The 17,648-nt window shown below is 42.7% G+C and overlaps 1 protein-coding gene across 5 annotated transcripts in view; it reads right to left on the minus strand.

Annotated features, from left to right (window-relative positions):
* LOC124798436 (nuclear factor of activated T-cells 5-like) overlaps positions 1-17,648 on the minus strand; it is a 393,026-nt gene that overhangs the window by 69,017 nt on the left and 306,361 nt on the right. For 4 of the 5 annotated variants that reach the window (XM_047261847.1, XM_047261846.1, XM_047261845.1 and 1 more), the window contains exon 2: positions 2,166-2,273. In XM_047261847.1, coding sequence (XP_047117803.1) covers positions 2,166-2,273 — 108 coding nt within the window. Of the gene's footprint in view, positions 1-2,165; positions 2,274-3,490; positions 3,620-17,648 lie in introns of those variants that run through there. The other variant, XM_047261848.1, reaches the window with a different exon arrangement.

Raw genomic sequence — 17,648 nt, forward strand, 5'->3', positions numbered from 1 at the left:
GTATGTGACACCCTCCTGACTCACGTCAGAACACTAGCCATGGCAGTGGCAAGCATTTGGGTTCAAGTCCAAAAGAACTTTCAAAGCTTAGACAGTTCCAATATAATATTAAAAATTATCTAACAACACAATTTCATTTCTGAAGTCTCACTTGTGTAATAATTTACCAAAGTGGTACATGACCTGAAGACATCTACAATGCACATAAACAAAACATGTTTTCCAAGTGGTAGGAGATGGAAACATTTAGAAATATATAATAAGACTGTGGGAAACAAATGTTTCTTTTTTTTGGTACTGGAGAGTTACCAAATAGTTTGAGAGGGAGAAAAATGTTTGATTCAGCCTGAGAAAGGTAGCTAGCAATTTTAAGTCTTCCTGTATGTTTCTACTGTTGCCATGTGGTGCATAGATTTTATCTATCCACATTATAATTGTGTTTCACTTTGCACAGCCCATTTTGAGTGCTACTGTTCTAATTGCATAAAGCAATAGCACATTATATGATAATTTCTCTGGACTGTGTGTTTCAGCATTTGTGTTAACTATCTCCGACCTCAATCCTCTTTCAAAGAACCTGCAGTGTTACAATTTTCCTGATTTGGCATGTGTATTTCATGGGCAATTCCAAATTAAAATGATAACGAAACTGCTAGAGGAGTTGGTAATATTTTATGGGTCAACTGAACCTACCAACAACTGACATTGGAATTTCCAATGTGGCATGTGACACTATGTCTGTGCAAACAGAACACTAACATTATTTCTTTTGCACTTGTTTTATTGTTTGCAATGTAGGTTGTGGTGATAGACTGATCTGTTCATATCCAAAGGCGTAGGTTACTTTGGAAGACAACAGTTTGGTTTTGAGCTGGTGAAGCAGTGCTGAACATTTCAGTGAATCCAGATTTACTTTATATTAATCACTGGATCAAACTGAATAACAATCATGAGGTCATCTCACACCATATGCTGTCTCAAATATTGGTAACTTCCCAATGTAATTAACTACAATTTATACACAGCTACATTGCAACCACTTACAAACACATAGTGTGCATAATGCAGTGTAAAAATGTACATATATGAAAAGAAAAGAAACAAACAACAGATAACATGGCCAAAGCAAACAGAACTGTACACTACATCACACATATTTTTAAAATAATATACCAGAAATGTGAAAAAAAACACTTCTAGAAAATAATTTTAGAGAATCTTTAGTGTCAGGTTGACAGCTTTCACCTTCATTACCAGATTAGAAACAAGGAATTTTCATTGGAAAAGAAAAAGAATTTAATAAAACTATTTTTCTTTCTTCAAAGTATACATAATCAGGTCCATCATTCCCAAAATTAAAAAAAGTGCATTCTTTACAAGAATCATAGCAACTTAGGAAACTGAACAGAAATGATTTAATGGTTTTCAGAACATGAATTCCCACCTATGTAGGCGATTCAGATTTTGGCAGTGGCACAAATTTTCATTGATAGTATATGGTCAGCCAGAGAGGGAAGAACAACCCATTGGAATCAATCCAGTCAACAATGCTACATTAATTTACTTTTTAGTATTGATACACAAAAGTGACCCCGACGGCAAGTTCCCAAGTTTGCAAATATGACACATGCAGTAGAAAAATTAAAATAGGAGTAGGTGAATTATTCAACCATTGGAGACAAACAGGAGTCACAAATTTTTGTCTCCTACCATGTATTCATTCCTCTACTTCTTTTACTTAATACATGAGGTTACAACAGTGGAGGTCTGGGATCACCTCCTGCATTAAAACCTGAACTGAAGTCTTTCACAAAATTTCCCATCCGCCAAAATACAGAGATGCCAATGTACAGGCATCAGGCTCTCCAAAACTGTATTTTCTTAGCTTCAAGTAAGGCACTGCACCAAAAATATTTGTGAATAAATGTTGTTGTTATTAGCTTCAAATTATTCACTGCACCTCAAACAACAACAAATAACATTAAATTAAGTTGTGAGGTAAATTCCATCATATTCTTCAAGAAACACAACAACAGTATTTTGCTACATCTATCCTTTCCCACACAACTGGAGACAAAATTAATGAGAGCCCCTAAAGAAATAACCATTAAGACAGAAATGAAGAAGAATAAACTGCGAAAGTGAAGTACTTCGGCACATCTTACCTGACGCCCGAGTCTGCGTTAAAGCTGGTCGCTTAGCGCCCAAACCTTTGACAGATCTTCGATGTGGCCGAGGCGGCAACGGTGTACTGACAATGAGCTTCATTGTGCCTGCAGCAGAACACACAACCGTACAGATTTAATACAGTACTTGAAAGATGACTGGCTGGCAGATATAATGTTGTAGGCTTAACTTAAAAACAGCTGAAATCACCAGCTGATACAAATAGCATGGAACAGTTATGACCTGTTAAAGCAAACACTGCAATCAAATTTTTAGTTGTTCCTATACCAAAAACAACACTAAGCAGTAATTACTTACAAATGTGTAGTAGTTAATTACAAATGTAATGTTTAGAAGGAACAGAATGGTAAACACACATTCCTGCTGAGGCTTCACTGTAACACTATGTTGGTGATAGTACTTGGGAGGATCTGGTAAGTACTGGTACTCGATTAAAGCCTATGATTCTGGGCCCTTAACATACTGCCTAAAAGTAAGCAATCTAGTGGAGGCAAGAGCCACAGACATTAATCAGATCCTTTAAAGCTGTGCCCTGCTGTTAACTAACAATCATAAGGCAACACTGCAGAAATAATGCACAGAGAATCATCCTCGGTATGGGGAATATCAAACATTTCTGGCGAATTAGGACAAATATTTTTTTGCAGTCCACGTTGCAAACATAGTAACTATTTTCTCAACCATATGTGGAAAGTAGACATTCAGTTAAAAAAAGTACGTGAAGCAAGTACGAGCCGTGGTAGATGCTGTCTTAACTGGCGTCATCATCTTGTCGGTACGTTTAAGAGATTGGTATGGGAACACATATTGTTTTTGTCACACAAGAAGCATGTTGTTATTGATCGTTTCGATCCAGCCGGGATCGATTACCACCACAAATTGGTGAAATGTCCTAGTGTCCACCTGATATATGGATGAACTATTTCTACACCTATCGAGTGTTCGGACGCAGCTTCAACTTGCGCCGTGGCTTCGCACTTTCCCGACAGATTCTAGAACTGCGCATTATGCCAGCGGTCGCGGCTGGAGTGACCGAAACGCAGCGCGCCACTGTAGGATGTGCGCGTTCGTCACGTTTCGGAGCACTGGCCAGAATGCAAGCGGTCCCGCAAATGAAAATATCTGCGCTATTTTCATAAACATGCACGTTGTCACTAGCTCTGGTTCTCCAAATTTTCACTTTCACACTTTTCCACGAACGTCGAGCAGTGAGTAAATGACGCCGACAGTCGCTGTAAATGACAGGAGGCACACGAAACGCTAGTGTCAGGTGGCGCGCCGCGCAGCCAAAGTGTTTGCAAACCTCTGTGTAGTCATCCCCCGCCGGCAGCATCCGTCTTCTGCCGTGACTGAGAAGCGACTACCGCAGTTTATCAACAGCAGCACAAGCCGGCGCAAAGACTGTGTCGCCTAATGAGTCACCGCGCACCGCACACACGCACGCACGTCACTTCGCACCAACCCGCACGCACCGGGGCAGCAACACAACTGTGAGCAGCCGCAGTCACAAACAAGTGCCGGCGCAGGCGCAGGCGCGGTGCCCTCAATAAGCGCCGTGTTCCAGCCGATTGGCCGGCGTCCCGGCTCACGTGGCCCTCCATGTGACCCGCCGTCGCCGCTACCACGGCAGTCGCGGCGCAGTTTGCTGCTCAACAGGTTTGGAAGCACCTCAATCACTGGGAGCCACTCCGCGCTCTCTACACTGTTTTCTGATACTTGTATAAAACCAGACAGCACCATTCTACGTAAATCTGTTCTCCCTGCGAGCGATTAGTTTCTTTAGGCCTTAAATTACGGAACATCACTGTCCGACGATACTGGTTAGCTTTTGCGATCAAAGCATAGATTTTTTTATGCTTCGCTCCTCAATTTAAAGTTTGGCTTGGACGAACAGTAAAACGTTGCCTAATGACTTCGTGGCAATTCAGAGAGGCTGCCTGGAAACACGATTGCCGCACAATCACTGCAAACAAGTCATATCCGTAAAATCTATACAGGAGTGTGCGTACAGGGCGATTTAAAGTGGAACGATCACATAAAATTAGTCAAAGAGGGATGGCGCTAGACTCAGATCCAAAAGAAGAATTATCACGAAGTTGTAGTCTGTGTACGAGACAGGTAGCTAACAAAACTCCGATATATGAATACTGCTTGTCAGTTTGGGATCCTTATCACATAGGGCTGATCGAGGAAATAGAGGTGGTCCAAAGCAGAGCAGCGCGTTTCGCCCAAGATTCGTTTACAAGGCCGAAAGCGTGATGTAGGTGATGCGGCTGACCCTAAGGCTTTGTGCATGCGGTATGCTTCACTGAGAAAACCCGAGACACCTGCCGTCCTGGAAGAATCAACCAACCTATTACATCTACATCTATACTCCACAAGCAACCACATCGTATGTGGCGGAGGGTTCTTAGTGTACCTCTGACCCTTCCCATCTCTCCTGTTCCAGTCACGAACGGTGTCCGGAGATGAACAAGTGTTGATAAGCCTCCGTGTGGACTCGAATCCCTAACTTCACGTTCATGATCGTTTAGCGAGATATACGTATGAAGAAACAACGTTCCCTACGCACGAGGAAATAACATTTCCGTTGACTCGCTCCCGGAATTTTAACTAAACCACACAGTAATGTACAACGCCTCTCTTGTAGTTTCTGCCACTGAAGTTGCACGAGCATCTTTCAATGAAGCTTTCGCGGTTATTAAATTAGCCTGCGACCAAATATTATGTTCCTCTTTGTATCTTCTATACTTCCTCTATCAATCTTATCGCGAAGAGGTCCCAAATTTCGATATTCATGCATTTCCGGCAGTGTCCGTTGTGCGTTTACACAGAGACAGATTTACTAATGAAGAGTTGGCCTATACGCACCTGATTTGTGGGTACGTTGAATGCAATGGAACAGCATCCCAACGGTCCTATGGGATGGCAACCACATCACAGTACTTTTGTACTGCTTGATGGTTATTACATTACCCCGTGTTGTGGTTTGTGCGTTTTACGTTCTGCTTATTGCATATTACACACTTCTCCACTATTGTGGCGGTATTTTCACAGAAACAGAGGTCATTGCGGTAACAAACCGAATACATCACAATACATTATTACTCTGTTCGAGCCGCCAACACCATGGGTGCCTTATACAAAGTGACCGACCAGGCGTCCGGATTTGGTCGGAACAGTTCCTGTTTCCAGTCCTCTTGTACCCATCGGGTTCTGTCGTTACCCCTAAATGTCCTGGTTTTTAGAAACAAAAACAAATTCTAGTCTTGTGAGGGTTCAACATAATACAACTTTTTGTATTTCTGGCATTATAAAAGCATTTGCACTTTATTTCTATATCGTATTCCTAATCGAACATACCATGACGCGCCGTAGTACAAAATGCGTTCACGTGGCCCTCTTGATAATGCAATGGAGATCTTCAATAATACTTGCGCTGAAGTTGGTATTACTGATCTGGATTTGCTTAGCGGTAAACCTAATGATTTCATGTGTATTCGTTGACGTTAGTATTGCAGGCGGTACAGCACAGATAGTAGGTTCTCTATTCGCTGTGTATGGACTTCACCGCCTCCGCAATACCCAAACGGCACTGCATTTTCAATCAGGAGAGGTAAGTAACGCATTAATAATCCAATGTCATAAACTATGTGATACAAGTCTGTTTTTAATTAAATCAAATTTAAGCAAACTCTCACGCATCATTTATTTACTTCTAAAACAATTATCCATTCATAATAAAGAAGGATTAAAAAATTGGTCCCAGCATCGACTGCCAGTAATATGGTCACCTTACCTTATACCAAAATACACAGAAGGTATCCCTGAAAAACCTTTGAAAGTTCTGAGTCATAATGTATACCGTGAAAAGTAATGGTCTTATAACACTCCCTTCGGGAACAAACTTTAAGAAACAGCTGAAACCAGGACAAAGCTACAGGGCCCAGTGGAATCCCTATCATATTCTCTACTGAGTTTGCACCTGAGATGCCCATCTTTTAACTATAACTTATTGTAGATCCCTCGAAGAAAAAACCGTGTCCAGCAACTGGAAGAAAGCACAGGTCACGCCATCTAAAGAAGGACACTAGAAGTGACCCACAAAGCTGCCTTCCAATATCCCTGACATAGATTTGTTGTAGAATCTTAGAACATATTCTGAGTTCAGACATAATGAGATATCTCGAACAGAATGACCTCCTCCATACCATCAAATACGGACTCTGACAACTTCGATCACGTGAAGCGCAAGTCGCACTTTTCTCACATGACACGCAGCCTTAGATCAAGAGTCTGACAGATGCAATATTTCTCGATTTCAGGAAGCGATCGTATGGCGTGATGATGGGGTCCCATACTCCGAGGAGAGTAGGGGCGATGCGGAAGACCCGCACCACCGACTAGGTAAGGTCCTCCTACCTCCGACCGTAATGGGGATGAATGATGATGATGAAGACGACACAACAACGGCCAGTCACCTCGAGGCAGGGAAAATCCCTGACCCCGCCAGGAATCGAACCCGGGACCTCGTGCGCGGAAAGCGAGAACGCTAACGCAAGACCACGAGTTGCGTATGGCATATCAAGCGATATTTGTGACTCGATCTTTTGGTACAGAGAAAGCAGCAAGTTATCTTGGATGAAGAGTCATCCACAGATATGGAAGCAATTTCGGATGTGCCCCGAGAAAGTGAACTGAGACCTTTCCTGTTCATGTTGTATATTAATGACCTTGATGCAACAATAACAGTAAACCTCAGAGTTTTCGCAGATAAATATTCAGTCAGACCTTGATAAGATTTTTTTAAGTGGTGCAAAGAACGGCAGCTTGCTTTAAATGTTCAGAAATGTAAAATAGTGCACTTCACAAAACGAAGGAAGGTATTATCCTATGACGATAATATCAATGAGTCACGGCAGGAATCGGTGAACTCATTACAAATACTTCGGTGTGACGTTTTGTAGGGATTTGAAATGGAACGATCACGCAGGCTCAGTCGTGGATAAGGCAGGTGGCATACTTTGGTTTATTGATAGAATACTGGAAAAATGCAGTAAGTCTACAAAGAAAATTGCTTAGAAATCACTCGTGCGACACATCCTAGAACACTGTGTCAATATGTGAGCCCGCATCAAATAGGACTAACAGGGGATGTTGAACGTGTGCAGAGAAGGGCAGCACGAATGACCCACTGATCTGTTTGAACCGCGGAAGATGGTCGCATAAAAGAGCTGAACTGCCCGACTCTTCAAGATAGACGTGAACTATCCCGAGAAAGCTTAATGACAAAGTATCAATTACCGGCTTCAGAATGTAACGCTCCCGTACGCATCGTGAGGACAAGATTAGATTAATTACAGCAAGCACGGAGGCATTTAGACACGTTCTTCCCGCGCTCCGTACGTGAATAGAAAGGGGGGGGGGGGGGGGGGGGGACTAATAACTGGTGCAGTGGGACGTACCCTCTGTTACAGGCTTCACCAATGGTTTGCAGAGTCTCTGTCACACACTGTAAAACTGCTTGCTAAGAACAGATATAGATGTACGAAGGGCGCTCGGAAATGATTGACAATATTAATTTTGTACCTTATTTATTAATATTTTATTAATATATATGAGAGCTCTCTATGTACTCTCCACCGATGTCAATACACCATTGCCACCTTCTGGTAATGTCATTATTTCGTCACGGAAGCATTGTTTGGGGATACTCGTGGAAGTTTTACATCTACTTATCCATTCCGTGGACCGGACTTTCTTCCCATGTGTATGATAGTAACACTATGGTTCGTCGCGAGTCACCAGTTTCTCCAGGATAGTCGCCTTCTATTTTGTCCACAGCTTTTCCTACTTAACAACAAACAAGCGTTGTCCTTTCAGTACTTATTGAGTTCACAACTGATGTCCAGTGTCTGCGAGGTATGCTGGAATCAGTTCATCATCCTACTAGAGGACGTGTCCGTAGTTTGAGCGATACGTGTAAAACAACGCAATTGTAAATCATTTCCGAACGCCTCTCGCAGGCGTGATCTACATCTTAAGTAGTGCATTATGGTCCCTTCATTTGTTGTTTTCTGCCATTTGTTAGACATAAATTCTTGTCTGTACTACTGCAGTGACTGGAGACGCAGAAATACGAAAATTAACAGCTTCCCTAATTTTCTCATTTGCATTTGCGGGAAAAGCTGTAATTTACGTTTGTGTACTTTTCCACCAGCCTCAGGAAGAGTGAACAATAATATTGCAGACCACTTTTATACAGAATTGATGTGGTGCAGAATGAGATGAACGAAATACATGCCCTGCGCTGGAGATATCGCTCTGGAATGCAAAAGAATTCAGCAGTGACTGGATACATTGTTTTCTTTATGTTTCAATGTTATAAACCAGCACGAAGAATCGAGTGCAGATGTATTTAATAAATGTTGCTGTACGGGTCATTACCCCGTTTGACGGACATTGTAGGACACATTTGGAAACTAACACGATTTGCTAACAACTGTACAAGCTTCCACCAAGGTCCCATATTCCCAATGGAAGCCTATGTCGATACGCCACAACAAAAACGGACTTCCAGTTTAGACCAGTTCGCCACTATTGTCCCAAAGAAAGGGAACATCCTCATCGCTATCCGTTGTTTCACGAGAAAGAGTCTTACCGGGCCCAAGTTCATAGCTTCCTGGTCACTGCTTTTTTTAAAGACAGAAGTGAAACCCGACATCATATTACGCTATTACAGCTAATGGTCTCTAATGATCTTTCGTTCTGGAAATTTCCGCCGCGCGTCTCTACCTGACAACTCGGTTCTTTACGTATGATTATTGCGCACAAATTTCGCTTCTCCCTCGGCTGTTGTTTCGGGCGGAAGAGAAGGGCAGATTCTGAAGTCTTTTTACATGCCATAACGGGCGCATTTCCATGTGGGAGAAGTCGTCGTGACACCGATGACATTCTTGCACTAAATCATAAGAAGTTAGTATCAGACAGAATTCAATCTGGTGTCACAGTGTAACTGAGAAATTTCAGGGCAATTAACGACGACACTCGTAGAGTAAGAGTGGGGAAAAAATAATCTTGGTTTCAGTTTATGAGGTGTGTTAAAAAAATAATGGGAATTTTGTAATTTCGCATGTTGTAACATTCGTCCGATTCCCATGGTTTCTTTCTTGTGTTGGTAAACATGTCTGAAAAGTATTTATACAGTGTTAGCCATATCAAACATTTAGTTTGTCGTCAGCTATCACAGAGTTACATGTTTTGTAGTAGTATCGGAGTTATTTACTTTGTGTAAAATGTATTTGAGGATTTGTATTAAATTGTGCTTCAGGAACGGAAGAAGGTGGAGCAGAGTTTTAGAAATGTTAAATATTAGTTATGCTGAGTCTGTCATGAGTACAGCAAGGCTTTACGAGTGGCATAACAATTTTGAGGAAGATCGTGAAGCCGCTGAACATAATGACCGCCCTGACGCCCAGCACATCATCCACTAACGAAATGGTGCAAAAGTGAAGAAAATGATTATGAACGATCGCCGAATCACAGTCAGAGAAGTCGCTCATCATGGCATATCAACTCACTTGCGCCATAAATTTCTTCTGGATGTTTTGTGTATGAAAAGTATGATGGCGAAATTTGCTCCAAAATTGTTTATTTTGAACAAAAGCAGTGATGAATGAAAACTGCTCAGGGGTCACTAGACGAAGTCAACATCGATGCAGAACTACTGAAACGTGTCACAAAAGGTAATGAAACATGGGTTTACGGATGTGACGGATGCGAAGGCTCAGTCGTTCTAGCGGAAGCAATCTGTTTCGCCAATACTGAAAAAAGTTCGATAAGTGTGGTTAAACGCTCACTGTGTTTTTCATTTTAACAGCGTGTTTCACCATGAGAAGTTACCGCAAGGTCAATCCATCAATAAGGAGTACTCCTTTCAAGAACAATCCCGTTTGCGTGCAACAATCCCAAAAAAAATCCGGATTTGTTTCGAAACAATGCACGACTTTAGCAGCACGCTAATGCACCTGATCACATTTCGTTGCTCTTTCGTGAATATTTGGCCAAAGAAGATATTGTAATTACACCCCAGCTTCCATATTCGCCAAACATGACACATGTGCCTTGTTTTCTGTTCGCATAACTAAAGACTACCGTACCTTAAAGGGCTGTCATTTTACAAGCATAAATGAGGTCGACAACGTGTCGCTGAGAGAGCTAAAAGCTGTTTCAGACATTCAGAACTGTTTCAGAGTTGGGAAAAGCGCTGGTCTATTTGTATAATATCAAATAGGGGCTCTTTCGAAGGGGAGAACATTGATGTAGACGAACATATCAAATTCTTTCCAAAAAACAAAAATCCTCCTCATTTTTAGTACACACGTCGAATGTGTGATTCCTACAGCGCTACAGCTATCGCAGCTTTTTACACCACATACACATCGCAACATTTTATATATATTTAATGAAATGCCAAGCTGTTATTAAAATTGTGGTGTCACCGCCAGACACCACACTTGCTAGGTGGTAGCCTTTAAATCGGCCGCGGTCCGTTAGTATACGTCGGACCCGCGTGTCGCCACTGTCAGTGATTGCAGACCGAGCGCCGCCACACGGCAGGTCTAGAGACACGTCCTAGCACTCGCCCCAGTTGTACAGCCGACTTTGCTAGCGATGCTACACTGACCAATACGCTCTCATTTGCCGAGACGATAGTTAGCATAGCCTTCAGCTACGTCATTTGCTACGACCTAGCAAGGCGCCATTATCAACAGATATTGAGGTTATAACATGTACATCAACTACGTACTTTATTTGCTACTATTAATTCCCTTAACTGTTCCAGACCTCACGCCAATCTGCGTGAGCTTAACGCGTGCCTTTCGGCTACCTCCGAGTGGCTTGGCTGTCTTGCCACGCCACTACAAAAATTCACTCGTGATCAAGCGTAGAGGAGCCCACAAGTTTCATGACGATAAGTGCCACGCTTTAAATACCGATTCGGTCATCTAGTCTTTCCTCGAATTGCCCTATGTATGAGACTGTTGGACTGTTTCACTTGTTACGGCTACAGGAAGCTCGAGGCTCATATCACAGCTTCCCCGAGCCACATCAGGCGAATGCTGAAATGACTCCTGACACTAGAGCATGGCAGTTTTCCTCCTCTACGCTGGAACACCTCGGCTAGCTCTCCGTCTCTAACGAACACGATGTTGACGGCGGATTCCGCATAGATGATACTGAAACTGTGGCGACAATGTTGGGGCTACAACGACAACTGTTGCACTCAGAAAATCAAATTACATCGAAGCATCGCTGTCAACACAACATATACAAAATTTACAAACATAGCTACAATTAAAAATCGCGATAACACGGCAATAAGCAGCTAGAATTATAAGCTTTGTTCACTTGATTACATGATAATTGGCACTTGATAAAGACAAAGTGGGCAATAATACACGGGCGTCTAAAATTAAAGCAACACACCGTGATTTCCCCGTCCTGTCTCTAAGTCAAGATATACCAACTGACAACAGATATTCGTATGCTCGTGTTCTGCACGGAAGATGGCATTCCACTCCACAGCCAGGGCACCTACGAAAAGTAGTAGTATTTGCCGAGTAGTGCCACACTTATTTTCAGAAGCTTAGACCTTCATTCGAACTCACCTCGCTCTCATACTGTCGAAAAGCAAGCCTGTGGTGTTGGCACGTTCTGCCGCTACTGTATAACATCATGGGTACTGCGCGGTGTGTCACACAAAGCGTCAGGACACTAGTGGTCTCATAGTCTACAAGTGAACAGAAGTGACAGTAGTTCTTCATGTTGCTCGTTATGGTATTCACGTGAAACGCGGTAATTCCTATTCTACGCGCTACCACTCATCTATTTCGTGACGAGTGTATTTGTGTGTGTGTGTGTGTGTGTGTGTGTGTGTGTGTGTGTGTGTGTTGACTGTGCCAGTTCAAATGTGTGTGAAATCTTATGGGACTTAACTGCTAAGGTCATCAGTCCCTAAGCTTACACACTACTTAACCTAAATTATCCTAAGGACACACACACCCATGCCCGAGGGAAGACTCGAACCTCCGCCGGGACCAGCCTCACAGTCCATGACTGCAGCGCCTCAGACCGCTCGGCGACTGTTTCAGTCTTGACCATGTACAGAGACATGTCTCTTTTTTGATAGCGCGCGGGTAGATTCCGAGTCAACTGCTCAGAGAACACTGGGACTGCTCTCTCCCAAAAGACAGACATCCTTCCTGCAGAGCCACACTGCACATGACGGGCCTCCTCTTCTGCTTGCTACGCCTCGAGACGTTGCCGAGAGATTATTTGCTACCTGGGTCTGCTGCAGCGCCTCACGTAGCTTTCAACAATATTTGTAACATAGAAAGCCGCGATATCGTGAAAATGCCAAATAGATAATTCGGCAGGTAGACTGTCGTGTAAGCAGATTCAGACAAACGGGATAATCCGGAGCTGAGAATGTTTTCAGTATGATGACTGGCCGCAAATATAATCTAGGAATAACAGCTGGGGTGATTCATGGCGTGACGAGATTGAGGTGTCGCAATCAGCCAGAAACAATAAATAATAGAAGGAGACAGTGAGAGAGAAGAGCACAGGAGGAGTTAGGAAGGGGGAAGAGTGAGTGAAGTTCAAAAATAAGAGAGGCGCGGATAAAGAAGATACGCTGCCGAGGATCAATGTCCGCGGTCTTGGTAGTTTAAAAGACAAGAGCATTTCAAAGTTAACAATGAGCAAATTTTTTTTTTAGTTCCTCCAAAATGTAAGACATCTGAACAGTAGCAGCGCTTCAGAATTTATAATGATTTTTCCACATTAAAGCAGAGATTGGTCTCCGAATGTCACACAAACCAAACTTCGGCTACCAGCAATTGATAGAGGGAGACCAGCTACCTTGTCAGACGGCTCGGCTGTAGCTTTTTGCCCTTACGTCTTCTTCCTGTGCTGCACGGCGAAACGGACCCGTGGTGGGAGATAACTAGATTTCTGACCCGACAAGCTTGAAGCGGGTTAAACAGTCAACGGTCCTTCGACGCGGATCGTTGCAAGCAGGCTCCACTGTCCGAAGGAGCCGTAGCTCACGATCGGCGGCCTTCCGGAGGTATTGGTATCTCCAGGCAGAATCTTCTCCATATGATCACTGTGATTTTTTCTTTATAAAGGTCGCTGTAGTCCCTCCGTTTCTTGAACGGTGGCGACTTCAAGAAGAGAGGCGTTCTATTACGAAGGTCACTGTGCGGAGACAGCTGCAGCGGCAAAGCCGCATCCGTAGGCTCTCCATACAAACTTTTACTCTAGAAGACATCTAACCGCACATGGTGCACGGGAAAAAGAATTACACGTCTACTACAGAAAGTGTACATGCTGTTTACTTTACTGTCGTGATGTGTCATCTCAAATAGCAATGCAATGTTCTTTAATTCCCCTTTCACGAACTGTTCTCCGACTTCTACGAAGAGTTTTCGTGGTACACAATGCTATCGTGAATCGTTTATCCCTAGCCTTCACAGAACATTTCTACACCGTCCACAAGCTATTGCATTGCACAGGATAGTTCTTACCGTAAACACCCAATCTCTTTTCAGGTCATTTACGCACCGACAGAGTTGACGCCCTTATGTATGCCTCCGGATATTCTATGACTTCAATTTTGTTCTTATTGTCCTTAGTAAACATTCGTCGGATCAAAAGAAAGATTTTTTTCGCGGAATACCTGAGATACTGGTTCAGTATTTTACCCAACAACATCTTACTACCGGCACATGGCGTTTCTTTCAATTACTGTCACGTATGCGTCTAAGTACTCTTTCTCCAAGACATAATCAACCGTTTAGTCGTCTCAGTAATATGTGTCTGAATTCCTTCAAATTCTTCCTACATAGTAGGGATTCCAAATACCCGAGCGATACGTGGTAATCCACTGATAAGCCAAAACGTTATGACCACTGCCCATCGCGGCGTTGGATGTCGCCTGATGTTGCGGGCACGAGACGCGGTAACGAAGGTATGTAAGCGAAGCAAACACTGACGGGGGATCACCCCAGCGATGATATGGGCTGCAAATGGGGAAATCCACTTAGATAATCGACTTTGACAAAGAGCACATTATTATTGCGCAGAGCCTGTGAACGAGTATCTCGAAAACGGCGAAGCTGGTCGAATGTTCACGTGCTACCGTTGCCGACAGCAGCGCCGGTTTTTGGCTGTTTACATATCTCTGTATTTGAATACGCATGCTTATACCAGTTTCTCTGGCGCTTCAGTGTATGAATCCTATTGTTGTTTTCGGATTGCAATTGACTGTTGTCATCAAACTTCATAAGGCAGTAAATTATAGTGTGACGCTTTGTCAGTATGCCTCAGTGTTAAAACAGTCCTGCAATGGACACAATATAATTTCCTTATCACGAGATTCCGTGCAACGTTCGTCCCCAGTCAAAAGTTGTTCCCAGAATACAATGCCGTGAGACATCAGCGAGCGAAAATAAGAAAAGTTAATCAAATTTTCGTTTTTTTTAAAAAATCTGTAATTGTGCTGCTACCCTTAATAACAATGCAGAACTTAAAACGTTTAAGGTGATTTGTACCATACGATTTCGAGTACATATTGTGCCAATAGAATCACCCAATTATTTAAAATGTTGCTTTCCATTTATTGATTTTCCGTCGTTCGTTATATCTAGTTATGTAGCTGTACCTTGTGCAGTACAGAATTTCATTCATTGGTTTTCTCTAAGTTCGGCGACCGTCCATTCAAAGAGCACAGGTTATTGATTTAAGAAAAATTATCGTGGCTTGATTATAATGATAAACCATCAGCAAAGACTTTTCTTCCGTAGGGCCAGCAGCGTAATGTATGTGAGATAATGACATGATTATTAGAAAAATGCACCAGAATAGCTGCTTATAATAACTAATCTCTATTCACGACAGATTGTTTCGATATTTATCGCCATTGTCATGTACCTGCGAATTCAATTTAGATGACAACGTGTATAAATGTGAATGTTATTTATATTATAAGTGGCTATATTACTGGTGTCAGGAATGATGTGACGTCGATATTACGTTGTTGGTGAACTATATTCAACCGTCAGAGTTTTGATTAAATGGGAAGTGACGTAAATACACTGAAAATAATACGTTAATTATGGTTTGAGAGTAGCTTGACAGTTCTACCCATACGATGTTACATCTTTACAGAGATTAAACAGATGAACAGCGCTGTTATTTTACTGACTAAATTTTGTCACGATTATCTTTGGTTTCTGCATAAGTTACTTACGATTTATCCATTCTCGTATTGTAAAATTTCAATAAAGTATTTGAGGTAGTTTTGTGACTAATCCTGTAAGCTCGTTTAATATTTTTTGTGGATTTTTTCTCGTGTGTGTAAGTTACATACTTAACAGTTCTTCAAGAATGTACAGTGCAAAAACTTTTGTTATACTGTGCGGGATTCGAAGCGTAATTTCCATTGTAGCAGCAGTGTGGTTTTGGTTTTTCAAACGTAGAAAGAAGCTCGACTGATTATTCTCGCTGATTCTAATGTGTTCATTATGTCTAACTTTAAAATTTCTTCCTGTATGGCCAATATTTATTCAGGAGATGAGAAATAATTGTTAAGAAAAAAAATCGATTAGTTGTGCCGTTTCTGAGTTATTTAGCATTGAAATTTACCAATCAGGTCGCCGCGCGCGCAAATTCAAGCATCCTGCCGAAGGCGGTGTCGCCAAACGTCTTCTTCGTTTGGTTTCTTCAAACGGAAAGAACGTAGCTTTGGCTAACCTAGCTTGAATTTATCGCTTCCGAGACCCTCAGCTCTCTGGGCGTTACCGTATTTTACCGCGTGCGAGTGTCCGAATTTGCGCGAGCAACAACCTGATTGGCGAACTTCATTGCTAAATAACTCGAGAAGGTGCGACGTATCGAATTTTTGCTATCAATCTCAGCACAACCTCCCTTGCAACACTCCTACAAGCTCTTCAGACTGTTTCGGACCACCCTTTCAATGAGAATGGAAGCCGACTCAATATCGAGTCCTGAGATTTGTCTGTGGCGATCATTCTCGGCTCCAATATGCGGTTTTGTCGTGAACACTCACTGGGTGTCTTAATTTGACTCCCTGAAAGTTTAGTTACATGGCGTGAAAACCAGAAAATGTTGTCACTGGCTGACTATACTGTTTTCAAGTACCTATGTGCAGCAGTTGGTCTGGGGATGCGAGAAATTGTAACGGCAGCACTCGGTATGTATTATTTCCGAATCCTAAAGTAAGGGACACCGAGTGCTACACAATGGGCAAAACAGCGAGATACGGCGCTGGAGGCTGATGGAAAAGGCTCAATATGGCCGCCGCTGCTGCTGCTGCACAAACAACTTAGAAAAGCAATTAGAGGATGGTCAGCAGTGGACAACGAAATGGGAACTTAATGAGTCCCGGCGTATCTAAGTAATTTACAGTAATCGCTATGGAGTCATAATTATGAGCGCTCGATAGCAGCGCCTGCGTCTCCTTCCTAACGCGGCGCACCCTGCCCTGCCTGCGGCCACACTTTCGGCTACAGGCCCGTCCGAGGCAGTGGCGTATGCCGCGACGGAACTCTTCTGTTCCGAGTAGACTTGGAACTGCGCGATTGCTTTCCGTATGAAGTGGAGTGCAGAAGAAAACTGAGGGGAACTACGGCCGCAGTTGGAAAATTGGTGCTCACGAGGTGTCGAATTTGGGTCTTATATAGAAACCGAGCTTCCGTGACTATCGATCCTAGACAGCTGCTACGTGGTGGAACTCCATCCGTACTGGAAGTATGTGATTTTAATCCCGAGAGCATCCCTTGCCAGAATGTACAGTACAAATATAGGGCGTTTGAAAGTGATGTTTTAAAAATTCGGGACTGGTTCCTTATACCAAAACAAGAACAGAATGTCCAGTACGCATGGGCTCTAAAATACATACCTTAAGAGCTATGAGCATGAGATGTGTTTCACTGTAGCGAAGATGAACAAGTGCTCGTAAGTCTTAAGGTATGCATGTTAGAGCCCATGTTTAGTCCAGACTTTTTTCTGTTTTGGTGTCTACAAATATTTTAAAACGTCATTCTGAAAGACCCTGCAGAGCTACCGCCCCTCAATCCTCGCCAAACAGTTATAGGATCAGAAAAAAAGCTGCTTACTAGTTAAAGTGACATGTGTATGTTTGCAAGGAGGAATATGAAAAGTATTGTATCGTGAGAAACTGGAAGATTTAAACACGTTACGATAGTGCCAAGAAAATGCAGCTCATCTGCAAAGAAAGCCACGTCAAATACTCTAGGGTGTTGTATACTGACGAGCCAAAACATTATGACCATCTGCTTAATAGCTTGTTTGTCCGTCTTTAGAACGAAATAAATCACTGATTCTGCGCATCAGGGATCCGACAGTTTGTT

This window comes from Schistocerca piceifrons, chromosome 5 (genome assembly GCF_021461385.2).
Source record: "Schistocerca piceifrons isolate TAMUIC-IGC-003096 chromosome 5, iqSchPice1.1, whole genome shotgun sequence".
Classification (NCBI taxonomy): Eukaryota; Metazoa; Arthropoda; class Insecta; order Orthoptera; family Acrididae; genus Schistocerca; species Schistocerca piceifrons.